General features: G+C 39.8%; 1 protein-coding gene across 2 annotated transcripts; it reads right to left on the reverse strand.

The window, feature by feature from the left end:
* Positions 1-411: 411 nt before the first annotated feature.
* LOC143863451 (receptor kinase-like protein Xa21) lies at positions 412-3,938 on the reverse strand. 2 transcript variants are annotated; one of them, XM_077374124.1, is made up of 3 exons: positions 3,474-3,938; positions 1,194-3,326; positions 412-1,027 (listed from the first exon to the last, which is right to left on the reverse strand). In XM_077374124.1, exons 1-3 carry the CDS (start codon positions 3,901-3,903, stop codon positions 612-614), a joined length of 2,979 nt encoding a protein of 992 aa, XP_077230239.1. In that variant the 5' UTR covers positions 3,904-3,938; the 3' UTR covers positions 412-611. The 2 variants fall into 2 exon arrangements, with proteins under 2 accessions (XP_077230239.1, XP_077230232.1); XM_077374117.1 differs by having other exon boundaries at positions 1,194-3,938.
* Between the last annotated feature and the right edge of the window lie 10,265 nt (positions 3,939-14,203).

A 14,203-nucleotide genomic window follows, 5' to 3' on the forward strand; every position in this document is an offset into this window, starting at 1 on the left:
AAACCACTAGGAGGGCTGGCTTGGTAAATAAAAGCGTGAATTTATCATTTCCCTTGAACTATTGGCATGATTTTTGAGCCATAGCATATCCAAAGCAAGTTCTATCATGCATGATTAAAATCAATCATAACTTAGGCTTATTTTTTGAAATGAGGCATTCGGAAATGAGACATAGACTATATATTTTATTGAAATTTCATTTTGCAGAATAAACTTAAATTAATACCGCATTAAACGATAAATGATGTTAAATCCATTGAATTAAAGAGGAAAGAGCCACTATGCCACATTATGGACTTTATACGATTCTCACAAGGGAAGTGATATTTTCACCTCCCCCCTTTTAGCAGCATTACTTGTTTGTCTGTTTCCTTAATATGACTTTATTTTCATGAATAGGCAGAGAAGAGAGTTGGAAATGCTGCCATTTTTAGAGAATACAAATAAATTGAGGTGAAAATCAACATAAATCCATGCCACAACCATCCTCACATTAAAGTTGCATATCTCATGTTGAGGGTATGAGAATATGTTTCCAATGATTCTTGTCATTGAATCATTCAACTTCCATTAATAGCTTAGTTATTACTAAGATACGATGAACCCTCATGTCAAGCTGGGATCTTATTTTGCCTATCTCGATAGATGCCAATTCCATGATATAAGTCTCTGGTCACATGCAATTCTTTGACAACATCACCCATCTCCATTCGATCTCTTGGCGATTCTGCACAACAAGAGACACCGATTCTGAACATTGAGACCACACAGTTATGCATTCTATTTCTCATATTGCTATGATCTTCATTGTTGCTGTTGTTGGTAACTTGGACTTCTTCTGAGAACAATTGTGGGTCTATAATCTCCATCACTCGATCTGGTAGAGCCATCTTAGCAAAATGGATGAGAGTTAGGCCATCTGTAAACATGTTATCAGTAGGACTTTTTCCCGTGAACATCTCCAGCAACAAGATTCCATAACTGTACACGTCTCCACGCATAGATCTCTTTCCACCCATACCATACTCTTTCCATTTAAACATGAAAACAAAAATTAAAGATTTGATCTTGTTAGAAAAAAAAAATGAGATGTTTCCAATTAAAGCTTCATCAAGTAATCAAGCTAATGAAAATTTTGGAAATATTATAAAAAAATAACAATAAAGAATAAAAAAATTGATAAAGTCATTTACCTGGAGCAACATATCCAATAGATCCCTTTATCGTTAGCGAGGTACTTGTATTGTTAGAGTGATTAGCAGTGGCTTCAAAAATAAACCTTGCTAACCCAAAATCACCCACATGGGCATTCATGTCACCATCAAGAAGAACATTGCTCGGTTTTAAATCACAATGAAGTAGTGGTATTTCTCCATGGTTATGAAGGTAATCCAATGCCGAGGCCACGTCAATGGCTACATTCAGCCTTTGAATAAGGGACAAGTTCATCAATGGATGTTCCCCATCTCTACATTGATGCAACCACTTCTCTAAACTCCCATTAGGCATGTACTCAAAAACCAAAGCTTTGAAATCATTGCCTTGGTTATCAATACTTGAGCAAGAAGATAAGATCTTAATGAGATTCTGATGCCGGATGTTTCTTAAGGCTTCACATTCGGCGTTGAAGCTCTTAATAGCTCCGTGTTGTTGAAGGTTGAGTACCTTCACTGCAACAATAGTTTCATTGTGGTCTAAAACTCCTTTATATACAGAACCATAACTTCCAGCACCAATCAAATTTTTCAAAGAGAACCCATTAGTTGCTCTAAGGAGCTCCGCATAGGAAAGCTTTAAACATCCATCCTCCAAAGGTGGCATAACAAAAGAATTCTTTCTCGACTTTCTTATCCAATAGAAGGTAGCAAAGAAACAAGGTAGTATAATAAGGAATAGAACCACACTGACTATTGAAATTATTACTCTTAGAGAATGAGATAGTCCACGTTTGTTATACACTTGGACAGGACATGCTGGCAATTGCAATTCTTGGATACCCCCACAAAGTTTATTGTTTCCATGAACTGAAACTCCGCTTGCATTTCTAAAAATCCCTTCTTTTGGTATTTCACCCTCAAGATCATTAAAAGACAGATTTAGATACTCGAGGAAGTGAAACTTTTCTAAGTATTCTGGAATTTTTCCAGACAAGTTATTGTGTGAAAGATCTAGCTCCCGAATACCTTTTAAATTGGCCAATGATGAAGGAATGGTTCCTTGAAAGAGGTTACTATCCATATAAAGGTATTCCAAACTAACACAACTGCCTAACATGTCTGGAAGTTCACCTGACAAGCTGTTGTCAGACAGGTACAATCCCCCAAGTTGTTTCAAGTTTCCAACTTCTGAAGCAAGGGACCCCGTGAAAGAATTATTGGATAAGTAGAGGGATTTTGATAGAGAGGAAAGCATAAGAATTTGTGTGGGTATGGTACCATTGAGGTTGTTTTGATAAAGCAATACTTCTTCTAAATGTCCACAATTTCCAAGACTTGATGGAATGATTCCTTGCAATTTATTATCAGATAAATCGAATTCTAAAAAATTAGTTATGTTGCCAAAGGAAGATGGAATTTGACCAAACAATCCATTTGAGTACAAGGACAATATTTGCAGCTTGTTAAGCTTTCCAATTCCAATAGGAATAGTACCTGTGAGAAAATTCATCTCCATGCCCATTATCGTTAAACCTACGAGATTTTCAATACCTGAAGGGATGCTCCCAAATATCTGGTTGCTTCCTAAACTCAGTTGTGACAGTTGAGTTGAAAGATTAGCTATAGAGTTGGGTAATGGACCACTTAAGTAATTGCCTCTCAGATATAGTTCTACTAGACTAGAGCAATTGGTTAAAGAAGTGAGAAAAGTCATGTCATTGGATTTGCCTCTGCTTCCTAGAAGATTATTTCCAAAGCTAAGTTGATAGAGACCCTGAAGGCTTCCCAAATTCATAGGCAGGAATCCACTAAAGCTATTCCAACCAAAATCAAGCTCTGAAAGTTGTGATGCATTAGATAATGAGACTGGAATAGGTCCAGTGAATAGGTTGTAATCCATGAGAAGACCTTTTAAATAAGGAAGAGAGAGGCCCAGGTCGTGTGGAAGGCTTCCATGCAATTGGTTATGCGCCAAGTAAAATTTTTCTAAAGTCGACAGATTGTAAAGCGAGGAAGGAATCTTACCAGACAAATTATTTGCTCCTAGTCGAAGAGATTTTAAGGCCGGTAGTCGTCCGAGCTCATCTGGGATGCTTCCTTCCAAACTATTCCACGTTAGAACTAACTCGATAAGAGATGAAAGGTTCCCAATCGAAGGTGGGATGTTTCCTGTGAGATTGTTATGTAAAAGATTCAAGAGAGAGAGCCGAGAGAGTGAGTGGAACTTGTTGGGAAATTCCCCAACAAAATTATTGTAACTGAAATCAATGTCTATGAGCTCTGGGCAATGCGCGGTTAGATTCGCCGGTATTTCACCTTGATATGAATTAAGGCTCAGATTGAGATATCGTAAACGCAATAGACGACTCATGGCTGGGGAGACTTGGCCGTAGAATCCATTGTTTCCTAAGTTGATTTCACGGAGGAAGGTGAGATTTGCTATGTGAGGGGACATGGGTCCAACCAAGCCTCGATCGGCCAGGTTCAAGGCAATGACCCTTTGAGGATGGCGACGGCCGCATGTGACTCCCTGCCATTGGCATAAATGGAGAGAATTGTTCCATGAGCTCAAAGATCCAATAGGGTCGTGGGTTATTTGATGCTTAAAGGCGAGCAAAGCTAGTTTATCAGTTTCATTTCCTACAGTGCCAGATTCTACTAATATGAAGAGCAGAGATAAGAGGGTGACTAGGAAGAGAAATGATGAACTCAATAACCTACAACTCATTTTACTTGGAAGCTCCATGGAAAGTGAAGAAAAGCCTTAATATCCTAAACAAACAAGCCTGGGTTGAAGATGCAGAATCACCTTCTAACCCTTCTATTTATAGGAGAGAGAGAGAGAGATCCTAGCCATCTATTTCTATTGGACTTCTACCAGATGAATGTGGAAGATTGATCAGAACGAACTTAGCCATATGAGTAATGTGAACAGCTGATCTGAACGATCCTAGTGGTCTGCATTGGGCTTTACCCGTTGAATGTAGTCAACTGGTCAGAATGATCGTAGCCATGATTTGGAGTCACCGTGTCTCACATTCTCACTTATTATATAAATTTTGCGATAAGTGGGGCCCACCCGACGACGTTTACTTAGGCAACCATAGTGCGTTGCTTTATGCTCATACATCAATGCTTTGGAGCCACCGTTTCTCACATTCTCACTCATTATACAAATTTTGTGATAAGTGGGGCCCACCCGACGACGTTTACTTAGGCTACCATAGTGCCTTACATAAGAAGGAAGCGCCGTGGAATGGATTGTAACGTACAATTGATTATTATATGAACAAACCAAACACCCATTTATCCCTAATCGATTATAATTGATAATCTGTTATAATTTTCCCAACCGAACAGGCCCTACACGGCTACACTATAATTAGGCAAGTCAATCTTTGATAGCAAAAAGTAGGAGGGTCATTATCCAAACGGATAGGATTTCAAGCGTTTATTATACGTTTTGTAAGACTAAAACGACTTATACTTGGACTCAAAGAAAACGAATATTACTGAGTAGGATTTTGGATTGAGGTATATTTTCGTAACTTTATAAAGCTATATTCACACTACAATTAGTCAAGTCAATCTTGACAGCTGAATGTTGGTTTGGATCATCCTATGGTGCGGGCCATACCATACTTTTTAATAAAGTGAGGAGTGCCTAACACCTTGTCACCATCAGAATAACCGGATCACCTACCCCGTCGCATCATCTTCCAAGGTTATAAACGCATGCCCTGTTGGAGCAAGCGACTAAAAGCAATAGATTTTACTAAGAAAAAAAGTGCAAAAATATAAAATTATACTGACTTGAATAGAGGATGACAAACAATCTGGATTGTGATACTGTCGTACGTCCTCGAACGCCCACCTTAGAGTGTTATTCGGCCCATCTCCAGTACAAGGATCACACGACCGAACCACCTCTATGAACAACATGAGAATAGATTATTGCAATGCAGCGCTCAACAATCCAATCAGGCAAGCTCTCTTTAAAATTAGACACTTTCTATTTTATTTTTTTAGGCTCTAGAGTAGTCTCTTTTTCATGTCTTTGGGTGCTAGAATGAGACCTCTATTTATAGAGATCAAATAGCAACCCAAAGGTCTCCTTGGAAAACCAAGCAAAGAGTCATACATGAATCCACATACATTGAAACTTCTAAAATTTAGAGTCACCACTAATGAGAGCACTCAAAATGAAGTGTCATCATTAATGGGTTATGCAAAGGGTCATGGAATATGAAGAGTCATAGGTATCATGAATCTATTAATGTGAACTATTAAATAGATTCATTAATCTATCTCATTCACTTATCCAAGTCATGATTTTGGAATTTCAATGAATATGAAAAGTCACCATTAAAGTTTCAATTCTAATATGATAATTTGAAACTATTTTTTGGAACAAAATCCAACAATCATCCCCAAGTTTCATATCTATCAACCGAGTATTAAGAGCACTAATCACATTGTGCATAGTAAAAATAACCGAAGATTTGAATTTCCAAATAGATTATCTGAATTGTAATGAAAGTACATGGTGGAGTAAGCTTTGAACCAGCACAATTCTACACTTCTGCAATCACACATGGGTAGATTCAGAATATCTGTTCATAGTGGACCAAGCCTTGAACAACGCAAACTTGTCTGAAACAAATAGCACATGCAGTGCTCGTCCTGGTTCTGCGAGGGTTCTAGGAGTATGCCAGCTCCATAAGAGACACACAATCTCCACCCTAACATAGGTGTGTCCTTTAGTGTGTTTCTGTCAATCACCCAGTATCTGAAGTACTTCGAAACACATTAAGGCTTAAAAGCCAACCTCTTTACTAAGATAGGTTTTTGTGTGGGCTCTAGCAATCTTTCAGACTACATAGGAGATGGAAAATCTCTACACGCACATAGGTGAGCTCCTCAGAGTATACACAATACTCAAAACTCATTAAGGCACTAATGACATCCTCAATTCATTCATGTTTCTACATGGGCTCTAGCAGTATTGTCTACTTAGACTACATAAGAGGTGATATGCCTCTACCCATACATAGCTGAGTCTCTCAAGAAATACCTCTGCCATGCATCCCGCAAACAAAGTGCTTTGGGCTCATTAAGGCGTACAACCATCATCTACTCCGACAGGTTAAGTGCACTAACAGAGGAATCGTCTCAAACAACTTATATTAAAGTGCACCAAAACAAATTCATTCATATTTCATTCTTTGAACCATGAACTATATTGGATGGTAGACTAAGCTTTGAACCACATACATAGTTTAATGGTAGATACAAATACAAATAGATTACCTAGGCATGAGACACATTCCAACAATCATCTGTTCAATCAGTTTCCTCTTCAAACCTTTTGTCAAGGGATCATCAAAATTCGCTGAAGATCGGATGTCTATAACAGCAATGACTCCGTGACTAATTAGCTCATTCATATAGCCATGCTTCAGCCGAACTGTCCTCTTCCTTCTGTTGAACAACGAGTTCTCAACAACATCACTAGCAGCCTAATTGTCACAATACATTGTGAATGCAGTCAGTTGCTCCTTCTGTAACAGAATATCCAACAGGAGATATCTGAGCCACTCCGCTTCATCTTCTGCACTTGATAGAGCATATAACTCAGATTCCATGGATGATTGTGCTATCATAGTCTGTTTTTTAGACCTCCACAACACGGCTGCACCACCAAGGGTGAACATAAATCTACTTGTCGATCTGCACTCATCCGGCTCTGAGCACAAACTAGCATTTGAGAATTTTTCGACCACTCCAGGATACCCGGAATAGATCAATCTAAGATTAAGGGTAGCTTTCAGATATCTCATCAGTCTCTGAATAGCATCCCAATGTCCCAACAGCAAAGGCTATATCCGATCTTGTACAACTCATGGCATACATCAGACTCCCAATCACCCTCAAGTATTCCAACTGCCTGACCGTCCTGCCAGAGTTGGGTATGAGCTTCCTGTTGTAATCATACGGCACAAACAGCTCTAGTAAATTGAAGTAGCCATACTTCTTCAGCATCTTCTCTATGTAATGAGATTGGGATAGAGCAATCCCAGACTCAATCCTTAAGATCTTGATCATAAGGATTGTGGTAGCAAGATCCTTCATGCTGAAATATATCGAAAGAAACTTCTTTATAGATGTCACAATCTGTAAGTCACTCCCAATTATGAGCATATCTTCAATATATAGGCAGATAATCACCACTTTGCCTTTGTCTACTTTGCTATAAAGGCACTTGTGAGATCCACTTACTCGGAAGCTATACCCACAGACAACCTTGTCAAACTTCTCGTGCTACATCTTTTGAGCTTGCTTCCAACCATAGAGAGACTTGATAAGCTTGCAAACTTTGTTGTCAAGACCTTTGACCACTGTGGACACCTAATTTTGTCAAGGTGGTAATAATGATAGGTTGTCGCGAGGATGAGTCCCAAGACGAGCCTAAGGCCCTTGTTCTCTTTCTCTCGATCTCTCTCTGGTTTGCGAAACAGAACTATCTCTCAAAAACGAATTTGTCCCAAAGTTAAAATCAAAATCTTGTTTTCATACGGCACTCGCCTTTTACTGCACAACCGAAAAATCCATTTTTACACGGCATTTACCTGAATTTAACTTTGAATAAAAAACACACCAAAATTTCATCAATTCAAGGCACCGAACTAGGTTCATAGGATTCTCCTTGCCGCAAGGAGTCCAATGGATTGGACCATGTGCGATTTAGAGTCCAAATGAAAGAGTTATGATTTACCGAAAGCTACCAAAAACTCCCCAAAACTCCAAAGAACCCGATTTTGGACGCACCAAAATTGACCATACCAATTCAAAGCACGGACCTAGATTCATTAGGTTCTCCTTGCTGCAAGGAGACCAACAAATCTGGCTGCACGCGATTTGGAGTCCAAACGAAGGAGTTACGGTCCCTGAAACTCCCAAAAACTCCTCAAAAAGCCCTAAAAATAGATTTTTTTTAATAAATCAGAATTTACGATTTTTTACTCGCAAATTTCGATTAAATCATAAATTGCGATTTAAATTCGAAAAAATGGAAAAAAAACTATAAATAGGGGGTAGGAGTAAGATAAGATTTTCAGATTTTACAGAGAGGTTTTAACCTTCTTACTCGATCCGAAACCCGTTTTTAGAGAAATTCCGTCTGTTTTCAACCTTTCCGAAAGAGTACTTTCCAAACCCTACTTTTCTTTTTCCAAAATAGAGAGAAAAGTAGAGAAATACTAGAGGAGCTTACAGTGGGCATCGGCATTCTGCCAAATTTTCAAGGACTCGGAGCGACACCACTTTCATAGCGCCGTTGTTCTACCGAATTTTCGGAGAACTCGGAGCTCCACCACCCAACAAGCTTCGTTGTTCTTCAAAATTTTAGAAGAACTCAGAGCTCCACCATCCAACAACCATCGTTGTTTTGCCGAATTTTTGAAGAATTCGGAGCTACACCATCCGACTAGCGTCGTTACGCCGCCGACTTTTCGGACGACGTTCTCACTTTATCGGTAAAATTACATTTATTTTCCAGTTTTTCACATTTCTGCTATAAAACCTAGTTTAGGATAGTTATAGGGTCCGGGGTTCCGCTTGCCCTGAATCCTATAACGTAAATCCCATACCTTTCTTTGCAAATAGGGTTAAGTTCCCTCTCCTTATCCGGCCACTATCTCCGGTCCTACCATAAACAAAAGAGACAGAAGCGAGAGCTTATCGCTCCGATGGTGTTGGACAAACGGAGGGAATCGAAATCCACATTTTCTTTACTTCTTTGTTTTAACTATCCCGATCGAGGCCGTCGCTACGAGATTCAGGAGTAATCCCTCAGGACCCGGATCACGCAGTATACACCCTTACTCGGTATAATGTTTAACCGATTTTCCTTGTAAATTCATTTCTTTTCCGAATAGGATCTAAGCTTAATCGTGATAAAGGATAAAAAGCTAAGATTTCTGATAACGTTCTTTAAAACTACCAAATCAAGTCAAGAGACCGGGTTTACCCGGGCATGAGGAGTGCCTAACACCTTCCCCGAATATAACTATATCCCTTACTCAAATTTTTGCAAAGACCATGCCTAAAAACAGAGTAAAACTACGGGTTCTAAGCCCCGACCTAGAGGACAGCTTTGGTTACTGCTCTTCCTATGAAATTCAGATCTCTATCATTGTTTCATCGGAAAAGCAGACACAGGTCCTAGGCCCTAACCTAGGTAGCGACTCAGAGACTCTCTTTTCTGCGGAATTCGGATCTCGGTCCCAAGTTCATAGAAAACACAGACATTCACAAACACCCTCCATCCAATGTGGTGATCCCATGAGAGAAGAAACGGGGTAGAACCGGCTCCCACAACCACAAACCCCTTTGGCTGCTTCATGTAGATTTTCTCGGTTAGGTCACCATTTCGAAATGCTATTTTTACATCCATCTGATGTACAACCATCTTCTTGATTGCAGCTATTGCTATAAGAAGTTGAATAGTTGCAAACTGACAGACTGGTGAGTAGGTGTGGAAGAAGCCAATGCCTTCTTTCTTACTGAAACCTTTAGCAACCAGTCTTGCCTTATACTTCTCAATGGTACCATCCGCACACAGCTTCCTCTTTTAAATTCACTTACATCCAATAGGTTGTGCACCTTCTAGAAGATCCACGAGCTTCCAAGTGTTGTTCTCCATCAAAGAGCTCATTTCATCTTCCACAGCTTCTTTCCAGAGCAGGGCATCTCTGGATTGCATAGCTTCTTCAAACGTCTGAGGATCACTCTCAATATTATACGTGATAAAGTCATCGCCAAAGGACGTGGGCTTCCTTTGTCGCTTAGAACTTGGCTCATCAGCTTCAAGAACATCAATAGGTTCATCATGGATCACATTTTCCTTAAAGGTAGAGGGAGGAGTAGGAGCGTCAGGGTTAGCTTCAACTTGAACATCTTCTCCAACATTCTCAGGTGAGTCTTTTAAAGAGATTTTTTGTCCTTGATGAACTTGTCTTTGAAGAATTCAGTATTTCGAGCTTCATTGATAGAGTTAGTGCAGATATCAAAAAATCTACAGGCATCACTGTCCACAGCATATCCAAAGAAAAATGCACTTGTTTGCCTTAGCTCCAAGCTTTGGCCTTCTAACATCTAGCACTCGAACATAAGCCAGACACCCCCACACTTTGAGCATTCTCAAAGATGGTGGATACCAGAACTAGAGTTCATGTGAAGAGATCTTCATCTTGGCATAAGTAACTTTGTTCAAGATGAAGTTGACCGTAAGAAGCGCTTCACCCCAACAACAGGATGGAAGTCAATGGGAGCCGGTTTTTTCCCAAATGCGCAAGGCGGCGGGGGATCACCACGGTGGGTTTTTTGGGAGTGTTTGTTGATCTGCGTTTCTTGTGAATTCGGGATCGAAGTCCGGTTTTCACAAGAAAGAGAAACTCATAGTTGCCACCTAGGTTAGGGCCTAGGACCCGTGCCTGCTCTTCCGATTAAACATGGATAAAGATCCCAATTTCATTGAAGGAGCAATAGCCAAAGGGATTCTTTTGCTCTGGGCCTAAAACCTATAATTTTGATCTGTTTGTTAAGGCATGGTCCTTACAGATATCTGGGTAAGGGTTATGGTTACATTCGGGGAAGGTGTTAGGCACCCCTCATCCCCGGGTAAACCCAATCTCTTGACTTGATTTGGCATTTTTGAAGAATTTAATCAGAAAAGCTCATCTTTTTATCGTGACTTAAGATCCCAACGGCAAATGCTATATTCGGTCTTATACAACTCATGGCATACATCAGACTCCCAATCATCCTCGAGTATTCTAACTGCCTAACCGTCCTACCAGACTTGGGTCTGAACTTCCTGTTGTAATAACACATCACATACAGCTCTGGTAATGGAGGTAGATGGAAAGGCTATTCAGCAAATAGCTCTTGTAGAAGTCATTGTCACGCTCATATTGAGCATTTTCAGCAGCATCATCCTCGCCAAACAAAGGTTTGGCGTCGGTCACAACATAATAAATTTTAAGCAATTGCATGCCAAAAACAACCTTTTGGCGCTAAGCATTGAAATTAGAACCATCGATCGTTTCAAATTTCAAGTTACTACATCCCATAGTAGCAGTATCCATTGCTTTCCAACGAATAACACTTTAAGATTGTTGGAGCAAGCAGTTGAAAGCAATGGATCTTACTAAGAAAAATAGTGCAAAAATATAAAATTATATTGACTTGAATCGAGGATAACAAACAATCTGGATTGTGATACTGTCGTACTTCATCGAACGCCCACCTTAAAGTGTTATTCGGCCCAACTCTAGTGCAAGGATAACACGACCGAATCATCTCCAGGAATATTTGAATGAGTCCTTAGTTTGAATGTTACTTTTAGGTATTCGTCTTGTTGATGCCTTCTCTTTTTTATTCCATGATTGCTGAGGGCGATTGTCTCAACACTATTGGAGGAGATTTTAGTCACGGTGGAGGCTGCTTGAGGTCTTTCTAACATGTTTCCCATTCTGCTAGTAATGAGGCAGATCAGTTGGATCGTTTATGGGTTGATAGAGCCATTGTGAAGGTGTTTGCCCATCTTCCCCCTTGAGTGGCCTCTCTATTTCTTTTGTTTCTTTGGTTGCAGCCCTTGACGATCTAATCTGCGGTTCTTTTTACACTATTAACTAATAAAGCTTCACCACTAAAAATGTATTCTTTTATCGGTAAGCTGGGATCGAACCAGAGACTTTAACATTGAGAAACAAAGCATCAACCTTGAGCTACAGGCCCAACCCCACGACTAAAAATATTAACAAGACACCAACTGTTTTATTCCAACAACTTATGTGGAGAACAAAATGTTCCCCCCTCAATATAGAGCTCTGAGTCCATCACCAAAAAATTCTTGCAAACTCGATGCTTTTCTCTCCTAAGCAAACTTTTACAAATGAAGAACTCCCACCAGTTTCAGAAAGCTTGTAGATTCAATTTTGGAATTAGAAATGTATAGAGGGGCATACTTCTAACAAAGTGGTATCTGAAACCATTGCCGCACACCTCAAGAAGTATATTCAGCTTAGGAGATGCTAATCGGGACACTAACACATTATGAATTAATTAAATGACACTCAAAGTTTAAGACAAGCTTTTCAACTAGTTCCGCATGTTCATGCTAATGCCAGTGTACACATTACATACCCATGAATTTTAGCACAAGGTATCCTCAATATCCTGTGGCCCAAGGATAAGTTGAACACGAACCATATACGTATGCAAATTTTGTAGATTGGATTATACAACACATGTCTGCACATCGTACTAGACTATGGCACATATGACCAGGCATTCCATGCATTAATCACTTAATGCGTTTTAGTTAAGCTAAAAAAACAATTGATTAAGGAATTCAAGATATCTAAGTGGTTTAGCTCAATCGGCATCAAGTAGGGTAGAATGGATCTACCATTGCCAACAACAAAAAAACAATCAACTTGAAGCCGCTCAAAAACTAGTTTGTGCCATAACTGATACAAACATACCTACATACAAACAAATGTATATACATACATATAGGCTCTGTTCACTTACATTCCCGGGAAAGCAAATCCCCGGAAAACAGCTTCTTTTTTCCTTGACAAGATAAAATTCTGGCGTTCACTTGCTTTCCTGAGAAAGTAACAAGCCTAGGTGGAAAATGTCAAAAAATGACAAGGAAATTGCCAAGGAAATGTCTCTTTTCTCACAAGTGTGGGAAACCAAATCCCACTATTTTGGTAGGATTTGCTTTCCCGGAAAAACTAGTGAAAAAAGGTGGGCAAGCAGTTTCTCGGGAAACCTTTTCCCGCACAGTTCCTCTGCACGTGAACAGGCGCGGGAAACCTTTTCCTACACAGTTTCCCTGGATTTCTTTTCCTAATGCCATGTCAAATTGTCGGGAAACCTTTTCTTTTCCTTTCCCGTGAAAACAAATGAACAGAGCCTATAAGGAAAAATTTAGAAAACCCACAAATTTTAACCATCAAAATTGATAGACAAAATGTTTGGAACCTACAAGGCTACCATCATGACTGGAATAAAAGAAATTAACATGATAAAAAAGATGATTATACATTGGCACTATTAACTTTCAACAAAGGAAGGTCTCATTAGTGCTTTTCAAGGAAGCAGGATTCGTACCCAGAGTTGGGGATTCGCGAATCCCCGAATCGAGAATCCGAATCGTGATTCGATTCGAATCCCCGATTCTGGAGAACCCCGATTCCCAATTTTGGGAAACCCCGATTCCCACTTTATAGGAACCCCGATTCCCAGGCGATTCCCTGCGAATCCCCAGCGAATCCCAACTCCCCACGACTCTTAGCGACTCCCCGGCGAATCCCCGACGATTCCCCGACGAATCCCCAAAGAATCCCCGACTAATCCCCGTCGACTCTCTGGCAAACCCACGATTCCCGCTTCCCACCATCCCAGGAGCCTTCGATTCCCGAATCGAATCCCGCTTTCGATTCCCGCCTTCTACAATTATCCAAAATGAAAAAGAATTCCCTCAGAGACAAGACAAATCAATGATCTTTCTCCTTGTTCTCTACAAATAATTTAATCATCACAGTCCAAATTAATTAATCTTGGACATTAACTAACCCCACAAAACAAAACCCAAATTGAAAACAATGATCTTTCACATTCTTCTCTACAAGTGAATTGAATCATCATGGTCCAAATTAATTAATCTTGGATTTTAACTGAGCCCACAGGACAAAACCCTAATTACTATAAAACCAGAAATGGATAATTAGATAGATATTAAGCAAGAAGAACAAAAGAAAAAAAAAAAAAAAGAACTTAACACAGATGCTAAATGGAAAAAAAAAAGAAAAAAAGGGGAAATGGGAGAGGAAGGAAAGTACCTTCTTCACTTGGGGGCTGCAATGGCAGAGCCCCTACTCCAAGTCCTGCTACTTCACTTGCTGTGATATTTTCCATAACCTTTCCTCTGCTCCTCTTCCCTTGGTCCCCCAAGTGAAATTGATATTTTC

Source organism: Tasmannia lanceolata, unplaced genomic scaffold (assembly GCF_043159265.1).
Source record: "Tasmannia lanceolata isolate RefF3 unplaced genomic scaffold, GAP_Taslan_0.1 ptg000003l, whole genome shotgun sequence".
Lineage (NCBI taxonomy): Eukaryota > Viridiplantae > Streptophyta > Magnoliopsida > Canellales > Winteraceae > Tasmannia > Tasmannia lanceolata.

Coding starts and splice junctions, on each gene's coding strand:
- LOC143863451 (XM_077374117.1), bottom strand. CDS start 3,903: ATGGAGCTTCCAAGTAAAATGAGTTGTAGGTTATTGAGTTCATCATTT. Junction 1,028..1,193: donor TATTGGATATGTTGCTCCAG/GTAAATGACTTT, acceptor TTAAATGGAAAG/AGTATGGTATGGGTGGAAAG.